The following is a 22165-nucleotide window of genomic DNA, read 5'->3' on the forward strand; positions in this document are numbered from 1 at the left end:
CCACATACTTTTGGTAATGTAGTGTTTTTTATATAATTGGAAATATGGCATCAAAATGTTGGAAATCTGATTTTCGCTAGCTGATCATTCATTGTCTGCAACTATAGTATGAGCATGTGCTACGACGCAATTGGACAACGACTACTGCCAATAGCCAATAAGCACATGATGGCGAAGAGGATGGCAACAACAACACGCATGATGTCACTAGTTACAACAGCCAGATAGTCAAAACTGGCTATATCATAAATATTCATGAAAAAAAAAAAAATATATTGGTGGCGTTAATTTAAGGTTAGGGTTAGGTATAAGGTTAGCGGTGTAGTTAAGTTTAGGTTTAAAATTATATTTTAAGAAGAGAAATGGAAGAAATAGTCGGGGTTTATTGGTGGAACTGTTGAGAGGATGCAGTTGTCCATATTACGTTTTCACCTTCAATTCCATCTGTAGAACACCAGGCAGGATCAACTAGGAAGTTATCGTGTAATGCGAGCACCCACGTCCTGGGGTTGAGGATGCGAGGAATAAAATATTTGGGACAAGGAAATGGGGTAAGTGTAGTGTGTGCCCAGCATAACAAGCTAAGCTTTCAGTGCCACCTTGTGGCTCTGTTCTGGAATTTACAGCACTTGCTGGAATTACGTATTTTCTCTAGGCAGAACACTGCCCAGGGGAGAACAATATGTATGTATTGGTGTGTCAGCACCTTCCGCACCTGGAACAAGCAGTATATATTACGTGTCCAGTTGTACAATAATCATATCGTGAAATTGAATGGAAAATGTACCCAAAGGTTCAAATCCATGGGAATATGAAGTCAGCTATATCAGGTGAGCCATATCATAATATGTTATTATGGGGCTGTTGAATGTAACTAAATGTATATTTTCATATAGGCCTATTCAACTGAACAGCTGTCTATTTCAGAATGACGTCATTCATTCAAAAAAATATATGCATTGTCAGTGTAAAAGCTAGCTTCATTCATTCAATCTACTGTAGTTTATTGTTATTCATTCTGAATCATTCAGATTCATTCAGTTTTCCCTGTGCTTTGTTTCTGTGTGAACTTGTAACTCAGTTTTATTGAAAAGTGCATAGCCAGCACTTCATTCAAAGCTGTCTTCCTTATTTCTGTAAAGTGCACACACATTTATTTAACAGATTGTACAATCTCTTCGAATACGGCTTTCTAATATATATTTTTAGAAAATTGGGCTAATTTTGTCAATATTTGATTGTCAGAAACGCGTTTAGAACGTTGCAGAACTAGTCCCGCATCCTTTATTCTAAGAACTCCTCTTCCGTAAAAGTCCCCTCCCTCCGCTCATACTTGTCTATGGAGGCCAGCAGACTCGTATTGAGGCCCACTCTTATTTTGGCAGCGAGAATCAGTTTTGTACAATGCTTAGTCATGGTGAGTTACAGCTTTCCCCCGTTCCTATGTGGCGCACAGACAGCGATGGAACTATTCAGCTATGTGAGTCTATTTTACTATTAAGAAAGCCGATCACGATTGATTTTGAAGATATATAATATTAGTGATTTTGTCGCGAGAATGTTAATGTTCATGAATGATGTTTCCGATTCCAATCGGCAACCTTTTTTTCCACGAATCAAGTCGACACCAATAATGCCAGGCAGTTACTGACAGCGAAGCTAATTTTGATTGTCTGACACTGTTTTTCACAGCGTTTGCTTTTAATAGCCGTGGTGTTTTGTTGCTATAGACTAATAGTACATCGATTGGTTGCCTAATGGTCATATTTGTTGTGAATGAGTAGTAAAGTATTAACGTCGTTGCATGCCAACACTTCAATGTGTTTAGCTATAACTGTTACATGTGTGACTCACCAAGCAAGCTAAATGTATCACTGTAGCCTATTTGTTGGGAAATCGCCATCCCTTTGTCTGAAATCTGTAACAAAATCATACGGTGCTATATAATTGCGCGGTAAGCACTTTCTTTATGTCCGTTTACATAAGGACTCTTGACTTCTGGGTCATGTTTTGGTACACGCAGTTCCGTAATTTGCTCCCTCATCACAGTCAGCGCTAGTTACAGTCCGCGATAAGATGAGTCACTGGCAAAGGCGCATTGCCAGTCTCTTATCAATCTTGTTTGAAATAAGCCTTCGTTTTTAATACAGGTGGGCATTGTTTCAGATAGTTTAGGAACGGTTAGGCTACCGGTAGACGATCAGTTTGTCTTTCGTCTAGTGTCAAAATGTGCAATGTCTTTCTCAATTAATTATTTAAGAAGCGCGAGAAAGTTATGGGATCGAGTTACTACTGTAACTCCGATTAAGCAACAATACAGATTTTCCCAGACAATGCAGCAATTTTGTAGTCTACTTTGTTGCAAGTGCGTATCTCTCATGTCGCACATCAAATTGAAACATATTGTCGTTCTTTGCTAAGTAACGTTATCGTATTTGGCGCGGAGAAAGTGTCCACTTTAGGCCGGGGATTGTAGGCCTGTTGAGGGATAGCTGTGGTGTAAATCCCTGTAACAGGGATATCTTCCATACAGGGTTCCAGCGTGGTCTGCCCAGAAGAGTGTAGCCTATAGACAAATTGACTACGAGGACAGTTTCTAATTTACAAAGCTGGTCCCATAAATTGCAAAGAGTTATGAGATATTAGAACCCCTTTGTCTTAACGTGTAGGTTGAAGATTATGTTAACTAGCTGGATAGATGTTTTTAGTCTTGCATTAGCTTCAATTACAATTTTTCACCAACTTTATGATCTGCTTCAGACCGCATGCGTTCTGCCTAAGCAGCGTAGCTACTATGCTTGAGCTGGTCCCATGGTTGATTCAGAGCGGTAGACCCTCTGCATTATTGCGACTCCATTGTCTGTCTTAACCTTCCTATCTTAAGCCTAAGCGTGGGTACACTCAAAATGTGACAGTTAGTGGAGGCTCCTCAGGAGTGAATTTCATAAAAATACCGAAACATTAAAGGTAACCTTTTTAGATAACACTATACTAAATATATTCACGTAAATGGATTAAAACACATTGTTTTGCAATGAAGGTCTGCAGTATCCTCAACAGCACTCTGTAGAGTAGCGCCATGGTGTAACCGGAGGACAGCTAGTTTCCATCCTCCTCTAGGTACATTGACTTCAATACAAAACCTAGGAGACTCATGGTTCTCACCCCCTTCCATAGACTTATACAGTAATTATGACAACTTCCAGATGAGGTCCTCCAACCTATCAGAGCTCTTGAAGCATGAACTGACATGTTGTCCACCCAAAGGATCAGATAATTAATCTGATACTGGAAGCATAAACTACAGCTAGCTAACACTGCAGTGCAAAAATGTGGTGAGTAGTTGACTCAAAGAGAGAGACAATTTTTGAACAGTTTCATTTCCTAAAAAATGAATAAGCAAGAGCTAACTATATTTTATTGTATTTTCTCCACTTTCACTTACTTAGTTAGCGAATGCAGCTAGATAGTTTGGCCTACTCAAACATTGCTTGAACAGAGAGGGATGCCATGTTAGCTAGCAGGCTATGACTATCCAACACTGAAACTTTTTTCCAAGTCAAGCTAAGCTTTTGGTTTGATTAATTTATTGCCACTGGAGCTGGCAGGTGTAACTGCTAAACTGCTTGCTGACTGTACTGCATGATTTGTAGCGATTACTATGCTTTAGTTCTAGTAGCTATGTTGTTTATGAGTATGATGTTAGCTAATATGGTGACAAAGATGTAGGCTGTGTGTAGCTGTTATGATGGGTTGGAAGTTTTTTCCGCCTGGTCACAGACAGCTGATGTGTTGTGCACTGAAGTCCACAAACAAAGGGGAAAAATTGAGAGGAGAAGAGCGCGAAGATGTGAGAAGGAATTAACAAGCAAAGTGATCATGCTGATTGTATGTGGCTGCTATGAAAGTGAACTGTGTTTGCATGTGGTCAGGGGAGTATTCATTCCGCCGACTCTGTTGATAAACGTTTCTTAAACAGAAACAAACTAAATGGGTTTAACACATGAATTTCTCCAATAGAAACTCTCATTTGCAACTGCTGGACTAATGATTACACCCTAAATCAGCTAGATGCAGGCAAGAGAGTGCAAGGCGGTATTCAATGTGTCAATGTCTGTAACCTTGATTACTCAAATTTTTCTCTCAACTTGTGCACCTACGTTGTAAACATTCATTCATAGACTAGGTTGTAGCAACCTCATGATGGGTATAGGGGAAATTTGAGTATTGTGTAGTAACCGAAACCTATCAATGTTACATTGAGCTGGGTGAATGGAATGTGAATGGCAGTCATCCAATATGCTGTAATATAAATAAGGCTATGCTCATTAAAAAAAATCGTCCTCCCTCATATTAAATGGCACCGACAGCCACTGCTGCCAGTCCACCCATTATGACTTGAATGGGGACGCCCATTCTATTCATTCTATTTCTATGGTACCACCACAAGTCATGGGACCGATATTAGCTTTTTCTGCGCATAATATTCAAATCATTTATAAGTGACTTTGTTGAGCTTCACAATCAATTTGAGATATTTTCCCATGATGTGAATGGGATTTGTGCCACAAATACTGAAACGTTAGCATGTGGAACCAGTGCCAGGGAAACTAAACCGAAGCATGAATTGCTGTCATAACTTGTCCATAGACTGCTTACAGGGTAAGGAAACCATTGTGTCATTTTATAATTTGGGTAAACTATCCCTTTAATGTTTTCCCTTGTACCTATTGCTGCGTTCTTGTGCTAGTCGGATCAAAGAAACTGACATTTCCGACTTGTTAACTGCTTGAACGCGGCACGTGTATAACTACAACCAGTTAACAAGTCAGGAAATTGTAGAGTTTCCTAGTTCCGACTAGCACGTGAACGCGGCATATGTTTGTCCTTTGTAACTGCAGGCTTTTCTTTGGGTGCTGAAATCTGTTGTTTTTGATTAAAAACGTAATTTTATGTGAAGTCTGTCAAATTGCACCCCGTAATCCAGTTTTTCAATGGAGTATGAAGTTACGACTTCAAGCATGCACCACCACACAATACTTTTATAAATATCCATTCTTTAACGCTAACTGTGTACCTGTGCTTGTCCTGATTGTAATAGAGTTGTCAGTTGAATTTAGAATGCATATTTTGATAAAATTGCAATCTCTACGCCCGCTTCCAAAACTGAAAGTCTGTCCTGCCATGATGGGCTGCTCCTTCTCAGTTAACAAATAGCTCCCTTGACAGGGTTCATGTAAAATGCTACTTTTATCAAAAAATACAGATTTTAGTAAACAAAGAAAAGCTTGCAGCTACACAGAACAAACATAGGTTCAAGGAAAGAATTAAAGAATTGACATTTTTACAAGTATCGACTGATGGTGGCTCGATGTAGTTGGAGGTAGCCTACAGTCCACCTACACTCGTCTAAACTCCATCGAGATGTACACTGAGTGTACAAAACATTAAGAGCACCTGCTCTTTCCACGACAGATGGACCAGGTGAAAACTATGATCCCATATTGATGTTGCTTGTTTAAAAAAAATATATATATATTTTAATTTTTATCCCATTTTCTCCCCAATTTTCGTGGTATCCAATCGCTAGTAATTACTACCTTGTCTCCTCGCTACAACTCCCGTACGGGCTCGGGAGAGACGAAGGTCGAAAGCCATGCGTCCTCCGAAGCACAACCCAACCAGCCGTACTGCTTCTTAACACAGCGCGCCTCCAACCCGGAAGCCAGCCGCACCAATGTGTCGGAGGAAACACCGTGTACCTGGCCCCCTTGGTTGGCGCGCACTGCGCCCGGCCCGCCACAGGAGTCGCTGGAGCGCGATGAGACAAGGATATCCCTACCGGCCAAACCCTCCCTACCCCGGACGACGCTATGCCAATTGTGCGTCGCCCCACGGACCTCCCGGTCGCGGCCGGCTGCGACAGAGCCTGGGCGCGAACCCAGAGACTCTGGTGGCGCAGTTAGCACTGCGATGCAGTGCCCTAGACCACTGCGCCACCCGGGAGGCTGATGTTGCTTGTTAAATCCACTTCAGTCAGTGTAGATGAAGGTTAAAGACCAGAAGCATATTTAAGCTTTGAGACAATTGAGACATGGATTGTTGTGTATGTGTGACATTCAGAGGGTGAATGGGCAAGACCAAAAGATTTAAGTGCCTTTGAACGGGGTATGGTAGTAGGTTTGTGTCAAGAACTGCAATGCTGTTGGGTTTTTCACGCTCAACAGTTTCCCGTGTGTATTAAGAATGGTCCACCACCCAAAGGACATCCAGCCAACTTGACTCCAATGCTTCTCACAGTTTTGTCAACATGGGCCAGCATCCTGTGGAACACTTTTGACACCTTGCTTCGACAAATTATGGCTGTTCTGAGGGCAAACGGGCAAATCAATATTAAGGTGTTCTTAATGTGTTGTGCACTCAGTGTATATATCATCGTTGAGTAAACTCCGCTAGTTGAGGGTGTGAGTTCTTCCATGATGAGTACACTATGTGAGTTGTCAGAGTCAGTGAGCAACAGGCTACTATTAAACTGTGACATTTCTTTCCCAAGGAACTGTGAGGGATAGGCCTTCCATGAGATTTCACACAACAAAGACACAATATAGGTCTACTTACCACTAGGCCTACTACTGCTGCTGTGTAGCCTACATGTAGGAGTTATACCTAGATTCCTCGTTAAGCTACAACTCCTACATCTCCTCGTTAAGCTACAACTCCTACATCTCCTCGTTAAGCTACAACTCCTACATCTCCTCGTTAAGCTATATTTCCTAGTTAAGCTACAACTCTCACATCTCCTCGTTAAGCTATAATGGGTAACTATACATTCCTACAATGCAGTGCCTTTTCTTACCCCAGGAAATATCACTTCTTCTTTAGTGTAAAATGTGGAATCCAAAAGGATTTAAATATAAGGTCAGGTGTCCTTTTACCTTAAACACAAAAATATGCATATTAAAACTGAATTGTAATGCTTTGGAACTGGTTTCTTAGTGGATGTAGGTGTTTTGCCATGTCTCTGGGTGTTATTTGTCAACTTCCACAATAAATATAAGCCATAAAATAATTTCTTTCTTCATTATTTTATAGTCCTAGTTAAATTCTCTCAACAATGTTTTTTTCATAATTATTTTATTAAAGATTGTCTGTGTATCCCTGATATAGTTTGTTGTAATTCTCCATTTAAGAAAACAACCCCTTAATTTATTTGGTGAGAAAACAACAAAGCTAAATAAATATAAACACCCAGTTGGATCTATTTGTCCATGTTTCATGTTAGTCTGTATGTCCAACTCATAAATGTCCACCCTGTTAGGCTAAATTATAGAGAGAATTTACCACATTTCAAAAGCTTAAAATATATTTGATAGAGAAGTAGAAGTCATTTTAGCTCAATCTTGCTCACTCACAGTGCGATGGCTAATTTAGGCTCAACATTTCCACCCGGTTAGGTTCCACCCTGTTAGGATTATGCGCCTAACCGGTTAAAAAATGATAATTAAGTGCCTGAGCTTGACCAATATGTTTATCTGAAAGTCAAAAGTCCTTTTTTCTGAACTTTTTTCCAAAGTTACGAGGTCCAAAAGGCACTGCATTGTAGGAATGGCCCAACTTGACTTTAGTTATGCCTACACACTGTAATAATATATCAGTGTCCAATGTAAGCATTGTCTTCTTTACAGAGAATGGTCCAACCACATAATATTAGTCTAATCTTGGTTTCACTTCAGAGAGTTGTACAGGATTTCATGTAATATAGAGGGAGGGTAGTATAATTACCTAGATAGAACTGTAGGTAGGCAGACCATACAACTAAGGTTGCACCCAAATGGCACCCTATTCCCTAAGAGTTCCAAAAGGGTCATTCGGCTGTCCCCATAAGATAACCTGTTTTTGGTTCCAGGTAGAACACTTTTGGTTCCAAGTATAACCGTTTTGGGTTTCATGTAGCTCTCTTTCCACAGAGAGCAATACATGGAACCCAACATGGTTATACATGGAACCAACAAGGGTTCTTCAAAGTGTTCTCTTATGCGGACAGTCGAAGAAGCCTTTTAGGTTCTAGATGGCACCTTCTTTTCTAAGAGTTTACATAGTGCACTACTACTAGAGTCCTATAAGCCCTGGTCAAAAGTAGTGCACTATATAGGGAATAGGGTGCCATTTGGGAGGCATGTAGAACAGGTTGGACATATAACTTGTCCTCCAGCCCTTCAGTTCAGCCAGTCAGTTCTCTTATCTACTTGTACAGGTAATCATTATGTACAAAACGTAACATTGCAGTTATGTTACCCACTCAGGCCAGAGCAGCTGCAATAACACGATAACAATTGTTGCTGAGTAACTATGACTCTCTATAGTGACTTTTGTATTGGCCTAGTTGTGAATGAACAGGCTTAACACCTGTATAGCCTGTAGCTTACTTATTTGAGTGTGTGTGTGTGTGTGTGTGTGTGTGTGTGTGAGAGAGAGAGAGAGAGAGAGGCTATTTTCCTACTCTCCACTGCTGTAGCCAGATTGGTCACAGGACAGTCCAGGGAGAAAAAAACACTCAGTCACGATGACTAATTCAATTCTGTCCTAATTTAAGTCACTCACTCTGTCTTCCTCAGTACATCACTGGGATCAGACTCTCGACTAGTGGTTGGGCTATCTTACCCACTCCCCGCCAGACCTGGGTTCAGACTCTTTTACAAATCTTTCAAATACGTTGAGCATTTGCGCTAGTCTGCCTGAAGAGCCAGATGGGTGGGGTTTGCACTTTTGAGACGTCTCTATTGGTTCCATTGCAGCAGGTACGCTCAATCAAGCACAGATGCAGTATTTGAAATGATTTCTAATGGTATTTGAACCCAGGTCTGGTGGGAGGGGGGGACTCTGCATTCCCTTGTGTGGAATCTTTGGAGACACCCAAGCTCTCCTAGAGCTGTGATGTTGTCTAAAAGCACGTTGGCTCTAGTCACAGTGACTAAGAGAAACCGTGACCCCTCCCAAGAGGATTCATGGGTGTGACTGTAAACTCTGATTACCTTAATTAAAGGTATATCTATCTAAGTTGTATATCTCTTTCTGTTCTAGGACAGTCCTTTGTTCTGACTGGAGTGATTGAGGTTGGATGGCTTCGGGATGTTATTTAGCTGAGTCATTCGCTTGTCATATAACATGCTAAATCACTCTCGAAAATGAAAGTTCTAGCTCCAGACTGCTATCTGTTTTGATCAGACATGGAAATAAGTGCTAAAAACAAATTAAAGGAAGATGGTGAGCAAGCTATGAAGGGAAAATGCGGACATTTTGGTGCAGGTACAGCCAACTAGCGCAAAAAATATTATTTAAATATTGTCAGTATGATAAAGTATATCCCGATATGTAAATGTATTGATTTCTTTCCCCCATCACTATTAGATAAACCCTATCCACCCTAACACCTAACTGTCCTGTCTTTTCTCTCTTCTCTTCTAGTTGCCAACGGCGCCCAGACCTTCCCAGTAAATACAACAGTGCAATTTGAGATTCCAGAGCGGGGCGACTTCTGGGAAAGCTTCTAGAGTGGAGCAACTGATCAACCAAACTAAACTGAGCCCCCCCTCATTCCTGAATCCTCAGGGCTGCTAGCTTACGCTGACGACATTTTTGGCACCTGCTCTTTTTTTCTCTCTACAGAGTCTAGGAGTTTACACCCCTCTACTACCCTATCCTTGTCCCTCTTCCACCCAACTCCGGGCAGAAGTGGAGCTAGCTCCATGAGCTAAGTCCTGATTATAATTATGACCACCATTTAAGATGCAGTAGTATATCAGTGTCTGTTTTTTGGGCCTCAGAGCGAAAAATGAATAAGCAAGTTTTGACCTGCGATCGCTTATCTTCGCAGGCAAAACATTTTTCAGTTGGAAATTGATTTCCTGTGGATGCTTGAAATAACTTCACTTAAAAAAAAGACAACTTCTGAACGGAGTAGTTGGACTTGAGAGAAGATGTCAGAGTACTAGACACACCTGTCTGTTTTTCTGACTGTTGCTGACTCTCTCCTTTGTTCAGAAAGTTCCCCTTTAGGAGAAAAACATATCAACAAGCGGACGTGAATAACAGTAATTTCCCTACTGCGTCTTTTCAGACTTGCTGCATACTTCCTGCCGTAAAGACCATACATCTTGATTTTCCTTTAATTAAAAGAGAAGAGAAGTTTACTCAAGGGCAGGTGGGAGAGAATCTAGAACACTGGTTTGAATGATGCCATAAATCGTGGTGGATTACGATTGGCCTGGTTATAACATGCATAACCATGACTGGCAGTTCATGTAGAAGTATTTTTGGTTTGTTTTACAATAGCACTTGAATGTGCACTATGGCTGGGCTTGTGGAATAAGTAAGACTGTACGAAAAACTCTTATAGACACAATGGCTGGAATTGAGGAGTAAGGGCTAAGAAACCGTCTTTCGAACCTTTTCTAAGAAAGCCGATTTGGTACTCTCTGAACTCTCTAGTCACAGACATACATTCAACCAAAAAAACAAAGACCCTAGGAAAAGGGTCCTAGCCTTCTACAATCCCTCCCTAGCTCCTCCAGTTTTCAACATTTCCCTTGTGTCTCCTTGCCCCTCAGTGAGCAAGGATGTCTGGCAGTAGTCACTCCCAACACTGTTCTTAGTTGTTGTCACAGCTTCAACGGAAGCACCAGGACGGATCCTTGGTCAGTCAGGATGTCTAATGAGTGCCCGACGGAGTGCAAGGCGGTGGTGACGCCGTCGACGCGCAACGGCCACCGCGTCTTCAGTTACACTCTGGAGAGCCACACGGCGGCCGCCTTTGCCATCATGAACGAGCTGCGGCTGGACGGCCAGCTGTGCGACGTGACGCTTCGCGTGTGCTACAACGACCTAGAGGCCGTGGACTTCGTGGCACACAAGGTGTGTAGCATTGTGTCAATAACGGTTATGCTGTGGAGGGAGTCTGGTGTAGCGGTAATGCTCCTGACTTCGGACTACTCGTGCCCCCTTGGCGACAGGGGGGTCTGTGCCCCTCTCTTCTAGTCCTCATGCTTTGTCTATCCCCAGATTTGTTTCTAACACGTTTCTCTCTGTGAAAACCCCCACCCCCCCCCCCCCAAATGTTGGGAAAAAATTATGTTCGGCACTCCGATCTTTAAAGCTCCAATGCAGCTGTTTTAATCTCAAATCGTTTCGGGGTAACAATTAAGGACCTTACTGTGATTGTTTTCAATTAAAATTGTAAATAATAAACAATAATAGCTTCCTAGCAAAGAGCAATTTCTCAAGCAAGAATTTTGATAGGACTGTCTGGGAGTAATCTGAATGGGGAGGGGAAAACTGAAAATTAGCTGTTATTTGCAGAAAGGTTTGGAACTCTCTTTCTTATTGGTCTGTTAATGTGATGTCACCAGGCAGGCCAAAACTCCATCAAACAGCTCTTACACTAAAAGGGCATTATCATAATTTTCACAATTTCACAGTATTATTCCAACTTCAGTGTGGAAATGTATATAAAACAGGAAAATTATGTTTTTGACAGCACTTGACCTTAAAAAACCAACAAAATATATATAAATAAAATGGTTATGCTAGTGATTTCAGGGGACCTTTAAAACCGTCTTGTGAAAGAGGAGTGCACGGTGATCTCAGGGAATCTCATAACACATTGGAAAAGTTGATTAACAGATATATTGCTTCATTGAATTGTTAGTACACGGTAGGAACCCTACTTTTCTATGTTTGAGATATCAAGCTGACGGTTCACGTCTACAGGTGGTGCTGGCATCGTCCTCTCCGGTCTTCAGAGCCATGTTCACCAACGGCCTGAAGGAGTGTGGGATGGAGGTGGTGCCCATCGAGGGGATACACCCCCGGGTGAGTGTTACAACACATTTCATAAGACTTGCCACAGGCATGTAATAAACCTTTCTAGCTGTTGGCCTAAAGTAAAGTGTTAACCAATTCTACTGAAACCAACTGTATTTTCATGTGAGAATCGGTGAGTAATAGTAGTGAACACTGGATAGATGAGGGAGACCTGCGTAAGTAGGAGGGTGGGAAGACCGCCTTTCATCCAGGCGTGTCAGTAGAGCTAGACTTTTAGAAATCCCAGTTGTAATTATCCACGTTGCATTCAGGATAGGAAGGCAGTCAACTCCACGTTTTCCTACGAGGGACCAAAGATTGACTCCATAAGAAAGACAGTTGTATTTCCGTGGTAAAAATACGCGCTCGCACCTGCTTTTATCGCTGGCTTCTTTGTTCCAGCTGGTGCGTACTGAGTTAGCCCCGAGAGATCGTAATCATGCCGCTGCCTTTAGGCACGCAGACACACCAAGCTTACAGAGAGTGCAGGATTAGCCATGTTGACTAATGAGGGAACTGATAAACCAGCAGCTCTCTGACTGCTCTCTGTCATAGGCTCAGAACTGTGCCACACTGCCACGGCTTTGATAGTATTTATTGTGTTACTATTTTTGTTTGCGATTGTCTTACTTTTTAACTCTGCATTGTTGGGAAAGGGCTCGTGGCTAAGCATTTCACGCATGTGACAAATACAATTTGATTCGGTGGGTTTTATTTGATTGTGTAGTTCCTCAGTATTGAGGCAGATTGTAGTTCCTCAGTATTGAGGCAGATTGTGTCAGTCTGGACCCTCATGCAACAATAATGATGTAAATTAATCAACCCCTTTCTGTCTTCCTGTCTCTTCTAACTGTTCTAACTACTCTCGTCTCATTCTCTCTCACCTGCCCTCCACTCTCTTTTCCATCTGTCCCATCTCTTCTCTCCATCTCCAATCTTTTCTCTTCCTTTCTCTCTCTGCAAATCCCTCCTCTCTCTCCACATCCCTCCTTCTCTCTCTCCACATCCCTCCTTCTCTCTCTCCACATCCCTCCTTCTCTCTCTCCACATCCCTCCTTCTCTCTCTCCACATCCCTCCTTCTCTCTCTCAGGTGATGGGCAGGTTGATAGAGTTTGCCTACACGGCCAGCATCTCTGTGGGGGAGAAGTGTGTGATCCACGTCATGAACGGCGCCGTCATGTACCAGATCGACAGCGTGGTCAAGGCCTGCTGCGACTTCCTGGTTACGCAGCTGGACCCTAGCAACGCCATCGGCATAGCCAGCTTCGCCGAGCAGATCAGCTGCACGGAGCTCCATCAGAAAGCTCGGGAATATATCTACATGAACTTCAGCCAGGTATGTGGTGTAGATACTGTCTTCTGGGTTTTAGCAAATATCTACTTCCCCAGGGTCGGATGACCTCACGGATACTATTTTTATGTCTCTGCATCTAGTATGAAGGAAGTTGGAGGTAGTTTCGCAAGCCAATGCTAACAAGCATGTTATGACCTCTAATATCCTTCATACTGGACACAGAGGCATGCAATGGTATCCACGAGTTCATCTGACTCTGGGGATGTAGATAACAAGCTTCATCACCAACATCCCGAAGTATCCTTTTAAAACACACACATCCAGTTAGCTTTCCCCCCTCATAACTGATTCAGGATCAGCTTTGCCTAACCTCGTTTTTTGGGTTTTGCGATTCTCCAAACCATAGAGGTAGAATCCTTTTAAACTCATGAGGGGAGTGAACAAGTACACACTTCGGGGAGAATGATAGTCTCTTTTCTCCCCGCGAGTTGGAAAAGTTCAGTATCCAGAGCATGCTCACTGTTGATGGTACGAAGTGTTTCACCATGACACTTTGCTCCTTGACCTTTCGATATGTCCTATGGGTTTTCCCAGGAAATGACCACGTCGCCTGACTCCGATCAGTTGAAATAATTCAAGCAGATACTGTGCGTCTCTCCTTATCTTCATTTGATATGGATGAGTCATTCAGTCCACCTTATCGTTAGTTTCACCGTCACCGTCAGGCCATTCAGCTGCTATACAGATGAATGGCTTTTCTCAGATCTGTAGTCCCTTCCTGTAATTGGTGTCTTTGAAAAGCCATAGACCGTTTCCTCAAGTGACTCGCTGTGTTTAGTTAAGGGAAACGTCAAGGCTTTGCTAGGGTGGAGCACCACCACCTGCACCACAGTTTGTCATCACTGAGCAAATAGTCTCAGCTGTTACTGTACACCATCTTCGTTTCTGTTCTGCTTTGGCCCTTGGTGAACACTCAACATGAATAATCGTACTATTGTGTGGTGTGGGTTAGGTGAGTGTGTGTTGGGTTAGTTTTGTGCGTGAGTTGGGTGAGTCGTGTGGAATCAGAGCGTTGTGTGGGCGGGCTCATGGGGGTTTACCTGTATGTTCAATGTACAGGCAGTCAGTCTGCATAACTTCACAGGGAGTCAGACTGAAACTGTTTCCATGGAAGAGCTGGTTGGCTGGCTGGTTAACAGGGAGAGATGTCTTATATATATTCTGCAAAGATCACTATCTCTCTCTCTCTCTCTCTCTCACACACACACATACATACACACACACACACACACAACCAAAAGAATGATCATGAGTCATAATAAGATGAATACCAAAGGTGTACTGTGTGATTCAGTGTACTCCATTGAATAAAAATGTTTTCAAAATGCTTCGTTACTCCGCTTTTTAATTCTAGAAGCCTAACAATTGCCCAGGCACCATATCCAATAATTCCTGGTTATTCTCCATGACTTCATTTTAGACCGGCAACCAAGTGATGCTTTTCTTAGAACAGTCTCTTTTCCTCCTCCTCACCCGTAGGTGGCGACCCAGGAGGAGTTCTTCAACCTCTCCCAATGCCAGCTGGTCACTCTCATCAGCCGCGACGAACTCAACGTGCGCTGTGAGTCGGTGGTCTTTCAGGCTTGTGTGGCGTGGGTCCGGTACGACCGGGAGAACCGGCGGCCCTACGTCCAGGCCCTGCTCCAGGCCGTGCGGTGCCACTCCCTTACCCCACACTTCCTCCAAGCCCAGCTGCAGTCTCTGGAGTGGGACGACCAGTGTAAAGACTACCTGGCTCAGATCTTCCAGGACCTCACCCTCCACAAGCCCACCAAGGTGAGATGGTTGGTTGGTATTTTGTGTAAAATAAAATGTTTACAGTTAAAGTTCAAAAGTTCCACCCTCCATTGTTTCTGATGTGCTTCAATGACCTTGCTGCTGTATCTAGCACTTAACGTCCAATACTGATGCCAAGAACCTTGATTAAATAAAGTTTTAAAAAACTGCAAAGCCGGCCTCCCGAGTGGCGCAGCGGTCTAAGGCACTGCAACGCAGTGCTTGAGGCGTCACTACAGACCCGGGTTCAATCCCAGGCTGTGTCACAACCGGCCGTGACCGGGAGTCCCATAGGATGCCGCACAATTGGCCCAGCGTCGTCCAGGTTAGGGGAGGGTTTGGCCGGGGGCTTTACTTGGCTCATTGCTCTCTCCTTGTGGCAGGCCGGGCGCCTGCAGGCTGACTTCGGTCGTAAGTTGAACAGTGTTTCCTCCGACACATTGGTGAAGCTGATTTCCGGGCGGGTGGGTGTTGTAAGCGGGCGGGTGTTAAGGAGCGTGGTTTGGCAGGTCATCGACCTTTGCCTCTCCAGAGCACGTTGGGGAGTTGCAGCGATGAGACAAGATCAGAATTGACATTGGGAGGCAAAAAAGGGGATAAAAAAAAATATCAAAAATATTTACAACGTATTTTTCTCCAAGGTAATCTCCTGATGGATCAATTGATTGATACATTTATGTGGTCCTCCTAGGTGATCTCGTGCCGCACGCCCAAAGTGCCCCAGCTCATCTACACGGCAGGGGGATACTTCCGTCAGTCCCTGTCTTATCTGGAAGCCTACAACCCCTGTACTGGGGCCTGGCTGAGGCTAGCTGACCTTCAGGTCCCCCGGAGTGGCCTGGCTGCCGTGGTCATCTCTGGGCTGTTCTACGCTGTCGGAGGAAGGAACAACGCTCCTGACGGGAATATGGACTCAAACACGTTGGATTGTTATAATCCCATGAACAACTGCTGGTTGCCTTGTGCTCCCATGAGTGTACCCAGGAACAGAATAGGAGTGGGGGTGATTGACGGGATGATCTATGCTGTCGGAGGGTCGCATGGATGTATTCATCATAACAGCGTGGAGAGGTTCGTAGAACTGAGATCTGATTTGGAGGTTTGATGAAGGGAGCTGGAGTTGCGTTTTTATGTCCTTAGGTTGGGGTTATGATTGGTTGGGTATGTAGGATTGGAACAGTGCCCTTTGCGCCATAGGACTTGGTATTTTCTGTCCGGAGAAAAGTGATGTTATACAAGGAAGTAAACTCAGCAAAAAAAAGAAACGTCCCTTTTTCAGGACCCTGTCTTTCAAAGATAATTTGTAAAAATCCAAATAACTTCACAGATCTTCATTGTAAAAGGTTTAAACACTGTTTCCCATGCTTGTTCAATGAACCATAAACAATTAATGAACATGCACATGTGGAACGGTCATTAAGACTAACAGCTTACAGACGGTAGGCAATTAAGGTCACAGTTATGAAAATGTAGGACACTAAAGAGGCCTTTCTACTGACTCTGAAAAACACCAAAAGAAAGATGCCCAGGGTTCCTGCTCATCTGCGTGAATGTGCCTTAGGCATGCTGCAAAGAGGCACGAGGACTACAGATGTGGCCAGGGCAATAAATTGCAATGTCCGTACTGTGAAACGCCTAAGACAGCGCTACAGGGAGACAGGATGGACAGCTGATCATCCTCGCAGTGGCAGACCATGTGTAACAACTCCTGCACAGGGTCGGTACATCTGAACATCACACATGCAGGACAGGTACAGGATGGCAACTGCCCGAGTTACACCAGGAACGCACAATCCCTCCATCAGTGCTCAGACTGTCCGCAATAGGCTGAGAGAGGCTGGACTGAGGGCTTGTAGGCCTGTTGTAAGGCAGGTCCTCGCCAGACACCACCGGCAACAACGTTGCCTATGGGCACAAACCCACTGTCGCTGGACCAGACAGGACTGGCAAAAAGTGCTCTTTACTGACAAGTCACGGTTTTGTCTCACCAGGCGTGATGGTCAGATTCGCGTTTATCGTCGAAGGAATGAGCGTTACACCAAGGCCTGTACTCTGGAGCGGGATCGATTTGGAGGTGGAGGGTCCATCATGGTTTGGGGCGGTGTGTCACAGCATCATCGGACTGCACTTGTTGTCATTGCAGGCAGTCTCAACGCTGTGCGTTACAGGGAAGACATCCTCCTCCCTCATGTGGTACCCTTCCTGCAGGCTCATCCTGAGATGACCCTCCATCATGACAATGTCACCAGCCATACTGCTCGTTCTGTGCGTGATTTCCTGCAAGACAGGAATGTCATTGTTGACCATGGCCAACGAAGAGCCCGGATCTCAATCCCATTGAGCACGTCTGGGACATGTTGGATCGGCGGGTGAGAGCTAGGGCCATTTCCCCCCAGAAATATCCGCGAACTTGCAGGTGCCTTGGTGGAAGAGTGGGGTAACATCTCACAGCAAGAACTGGCAAATCTGGTGCAGTCCATGAGGAGGAGATGCACTGCAGTACTTAATGCAGCTGGTGGCCATACCAGATACTGACTGTAACTTTTGATTTTGACCCCCCCTTTGTTCAGGGACACATTATTCCATTTCTGTTAGTCACATGTCTGTGGAACTTGTTCAGTTTGTCTCAGTTGCTGAATCTTGTTATGTTCATACAAATATTTACACATGTCAAGTTTGCTGAAAATAAGCGCAGTTGACAGAGAGAGGACGTTTCATTTTTTGCTGCGTTTATATACAGGACATATTTTTTTATCTCAAGGAAAGTATTTGTTGTTTGTGCCTAAAAATAAACCAGGAAGAAATGACTTTGTCACGATTTTCCAACCTCACACTGAATATAGTCCAGTTGGTTGATTTTGTGGGCGTGTATCTCTATCCTGCTCCGCAGGTTTTGTCAGTGTGTTTGACTGACAGTGTCTGTCTGTCCCCTCCTACTCAGGTATGACCCAGACAGGGACCAGTGGCACCTGGTGGCCCCCATGTTGACGCGGCGTATCGGGGTGGGCGTGGCGGTCATCAACCGGCTGCTGTACGCGGTGGGCGGGTTCGACGGAACACACCGCCTCTCCTCCTCAGAGTGTTATAACCCAGAGAGGGATGAGTGGAGGAGCATGGCTGCCATGAACACTGTGCGCTCTGGGGCAGGTAAGGAGCAAAGGGAGCACACTGACTTTGGACAGAATTTACGGTTTGATTCTCTACCCTTCTCTCGACGTGTGTACTTACACGCCCCTTAATTTATTTAAAAGGCATGGACAGGAATATGGTGGAGACTCTCCAGCCATGCTTGCACAAATCCAATGTTTTCAAATTGATTTTAAATGCACTTTTCTGGGTGAAGGGTGGAGATTCAGAGTGAAACCTGTGTGTAGGCCTAAAGTCCCACCTATGTCAAGAAGGCCCTTCTAATAATGAACTTTGACCCATCAGGTGTGTGTGCGCTGGGGAACCGTATCTACGTGTTGGGGGGCTACGACGGCACCAACCAGCTGAACACAGTGGAGCGCTACGATGTTGAGACTGACACCTGGAGCTTTGCCGCCTCCATGAGGCACCGGCGCTCTGCCCTGGGGGTTACCGCGCACCATGGGAAGATCTATGTACTGGGTGGGTATTGTAAAAGGTTCCACTGCAACAATGCTTTAGCGTAATTATGAGTCATTTGCTTCGGGGGGGAAGAATTCTTTCTCTGAACACCGTAAACAAAGCCCTGGAGCCCCAAATACCCATGTTGTTTTAGCTAATACATTATGACAGAATCAACCCCCATATGATGTGCAGTATTTAGTACTACAGTGTTTAGGTCACGTTTAGTTGTCCAGTGTCGAAGTGACATAGAGAGAGCATATCTTATTGTTTTTATTAATTTATTTTGTTGCATTGTTATTTATTTTTGATCATTTGTTGAGAGACGTATCTGGTGGTGACTCATGGGAGGACAGGACTGATTATGGCAAGTCATTATATTTGTCAGCTAGCTCCATTTTGAATGATGCAGCAGCAACACCTGGTAAACAGCCTTGGCTTTTTGGCCTCCTGCTCTGGTTCCTAGAGGGAAGTGGACTGCGGCGTGAGGTGATGCAGAGGCTCGCCTCGTAGGGCGCTATTCAGGACTACTGCTGAGGTGTGGTGGTCTTATTTGCGCTTTTACAGTCCCCTAAGCATGACCCAGATGGGTGCTACATTTCAGTAGTGGATGATCCAGCCTGATGTAGAGAGGAGGAGCTGTGAGCATCGACAGACAACGAGGTACTTGATGAAGAGTTCCATGGCCTGTCTGTCAGATGTCTCTACCTCCCTGCCTGGCTTTTCCATCAATACTTCCTCCGGCCATAATACTACCTTTCTGAACTGCCCATGATGAAAGACCATCGCCCAATAACAACCAGATCCTTCTATATATTTTTTTTGTTAAATTGTTGTTGTTTTTTTTAAAGCAACTTTGCGATTTCAACGTGTAATGAAAAGACCTATATAAAATACATGTATTATTATTTACATTTGAGATACAATTCTCATATGTTATAAAAGTGTTATAAATCCCATCCTATGTCCTAAAGAGTGCTTCTCCTCTCCGTTCTACAGGAGGTTATGACGGGAACACGTTCCTGGACAGCGTGGAGTGTTATGAACCGGAGACGGACACGTGGTCGGAGGTGACCCGCATGATGTCGGGCCGCAGTGGCGTGGGCGTGGCCGTTACCATGGAGCCCTGCCAAAAGGACCTGGCCCAGTGTCTGAAGCATGAGAGGACGGAGGTCACTGGCGGTTGTGAGGGTGTTAGTTTGGGGTGTTCAGGGACAGGAGGGGACTCTGGATCGTACCATAACTCCAGACACGGTGCCTTCGGCAAGGGGACTTGAGTCGTACGCTCTCCACCATTCCTGGCTCAGTCCTCTTCAGTCTTCCATGGAAATGCGCCCCCGCCTTGAATAGAAGACAGGAACACAGGTCTTCTGAAAAACACAAGATCTCAGAGGCCCTCCCTAGCCATGTTGGTTTCACACAACTTCAGTCATATGTGACAAGTTGTTTAATGATAAATTGTATATAGTTTATGATCTAGCACGTTGATTCACTCACTGTTCCTGCGATAACAATGCAGATGGGCAAAGTCATAGAAATAGGAGTTCTAGATTGTTTAATCTGTTCAAATCTACTTCTATGTGCTCCATACCACCACAGTAGCACTATACCTTCCTCTTGGACCAATGTTTCCCTGGTCTACACCAAGAGGAGAAAGGGCTGTACAATGTATTTGAAAGGCTACTAACTAACCTCTGTCTACTAAATTAGTAGTCACTTTTTTTCTATTTCAAGACCAGCCTGTGCAGATAAACCAAATATTTTTGGGAAGGGAAGAAATATACAACATTGCATACCTTCAAACAACAAGAAAGTGTACCTTTTGCTGAGAATTTTCCTGAACAGCAGTAAATGCAAACTTGTAGTGCATTCAAGGTTTAAAAAGGCTTCTAAAGTTTGAATTTTCCACTTAAAAATGTTAGATTTGATTTTACCTAATGAAAAATGGATCAACCCTACACAAAAAATGGCCCTTAGTAATTATAATTCACATTTTCTGTTGCTGCAGGATTATTTTCCTACTGTAGCAAACTGGCTCAAAGGAAAGATCTTACATCTGTAGTACTTTTGGCAAAGTCTGGACAAATGGGGAATTTTAGGGTTTTCCTAATATAAGTGCCATTACTATGCCTGCTGGCATGATTACCACCATCAGTATACAGACCACTCTCTGGTGGCAAGAAAGCACGTTGGTGCTCGGGCTGAGGGTTGGAGACTTAGCCTACAGTGGTCGAAGTAGGCCTAGAGAGCCCCAAGACTGAGTCTAGATACTATCGGCTCAATAGCGTCGCAAACCAATCATAAAGAATATGTGGGATGGGAATGTACTGAAAAGTGTTTAGAGTAGGGAACTCACAAGGACCGCCCATAAGGACAAAGAAGTGTCAATTAATTTTAAAACATTACACACAAATATATCTCCAATCTCCCCCTGCGATTGCTTTTGGGTTTTAACACTCGTACGCACATCTGGCCAAACCACGGGTCAAGTGACCATTGTTGTGCATTTAGTCACATTGATAATGTCACTAAATGGGAAGAAGAGAAAAAAAAGGGTGGAGTCCCAAATGGCACCCTATTCCCTATATCGTGCACTATGTTTGACCAGAGCCCTATGGGCCCTTATCAAGAGTAGTGCACTAAATATTTCCTGAGACTCGCACTGAATTGAATTCCGCTGCTCTCTCGATGGAGAAGGAATGTCAGTGGGCCGGAGCCTGCCAAAACTAAATTGGGAATAGAGTGCTATTTAGTACAGGCTACTTAAAGAAATGTATTTGTAACAGCGGTTTAATTAAACTACAAAGGTTTTTTTTAAGTGATGTTTTGTACATTGATATTATATTCCAATAGAGTCTTGTACAGAAGAATTTAAGAGCTGAAGTTTTTTATTTATTAATTTTGTCCTTTTTTTTTCTTGTTTGCTTTGACTGACTACAACGACTTCGTATTAAAATTGGACTCTGATATTGTTTTCCTGCTAATGAGAAGCATGCATTGTATTTAGGCATGCCTGTTGAATGCCTGCATTTGTAAAGAAAGGTTGCCTCTTTTGAAAGGGACTTTTTCCCCTCTTCTTAGTAGTTAAAGAAATGTAATAGAATATTTAAAGAAATGCTTTGTACATTTTTCAGCAAACAAACACTGTACAAAACACATTGTATATTAAAATATGTTTATTTTAACAGTGGCATATGTTTGTCGAAATCCCAGTTCTGGGCTCGTATTCACACAGCGTCTGATTTAAAAATGCTGATATAGGATACGTTTTTGCCTTTTCGATCAAAATGAATAGAGGGGGATCTGAGCCTAGTTTAGCAATACTCCAATTAGCTTTGAGAGAAAGGCACCTGGATCCGGTTCGTTAGAACCAAAGATGAACTTGGCCTTACGATACTTTCGGTAAACCGGGCCCTGATCAGGGACTACACAAAGACGGTACAGTACGACAATGGGCAGAAACTGCTTCTCTAATAGAAATCACAGACCACGCTAAATTCATGTGCAGAAACACGTAATCGGTTCTAACGTTCTACTCGCGCCAAACTGCGCATGTGCGAGCCGTCAATTCAAAGGCATGCCTTCGA

General features: G+C 43.7%; 1 protein-coding gene across 3 annotated transcripts; it reads left to right on the forward strand.

The window, feature by feature from the left end:
- The first annotated feature begins 675 nt into the window (after nucleotides 1-675).
- Nucleotides 676-21763, forward strand: LOC129842838 (kelch-like ECH-associated protein 1B). 3 transcript variants are annotated; one of them, XM_055911511.1, is made up of 9 exons: nucleotides 676-830; nucleotides 9466-10911; nucleotides 11767-11868; nucleotides 12951-13196; nucleotides 14694-14990; nucleotides 15682-16061; nucleotides 17932-18137; nucleotides 18423-18599; nucleotides 19578-21763. In XM_055911511.1, the coding sequence occupies exons 2-9, from the start codon at nucleotides 10705-10707 to the stop codon at nucleotides 19853-19855; spliced, it is 1893 nt and encodes a 630-aa protein (XP_055767486.1). In that variant the 5' UTR covers nucleotides 676-830; nucleotides 9466-10704; the 3' UTR covers nucleotides 19856-21763. The 3 variants fall into 3 exon arrangements, with proteins under 3 accessions (XP_055767486.1, XP_055767484.1, XP_055767485.1); XM_055911509.1 differs by lacking the exon at nucleotides 676-830 and adding an exon at nucleotides 1364-1480; XM_055911510.1 differs by lacking the exon at nucleotides 676-830 and adding an exon at nucleotides 8499-9306.
- The last annotated feature ends 402 nt before the right edge of the window (nucleotides 21764-22165 follow it).

Source organism: Salvelinus fontinalis, unplaced genomic scaffold (assembly GCF_029448725.1).
Source record: "Salvelinus fontinalis isolate EN_2023a unplaced genomic scaffold, ASM2944872v1 scaffold_0070, whole genome shotgun sequence".
NCBI classification, from domain to species: Eukaryota; Metazoa; Chordata; class Actinopteri; order Salmoniformes; family Salmonidae; genus Salvelinus; species Salvelinus fontinalis.

Coding starts and splice junctions, on each gene's coding strand:
- LOC129842838 (XM_055911511.1), top strand. CDS start 10,705: ATGTCTAATGAGTGCCCGACGGAGTGCAAGGCGGTGGTGACGCCGTCG. Junction 14,991..15,681: donor CCCTCCACAAGCCCACCAAG/GTGAGATGGTTG, acceptor TGGTCCTCCTAG/GTGATCTCGTGCCGCACGCC. Junction 18,600..19,577: donor TGGGAAGATCTATGTACTGG/GTGGGTATTGTA, acceptor TCCGTTCTACAG/GAGGTTATGACGGGAACACG.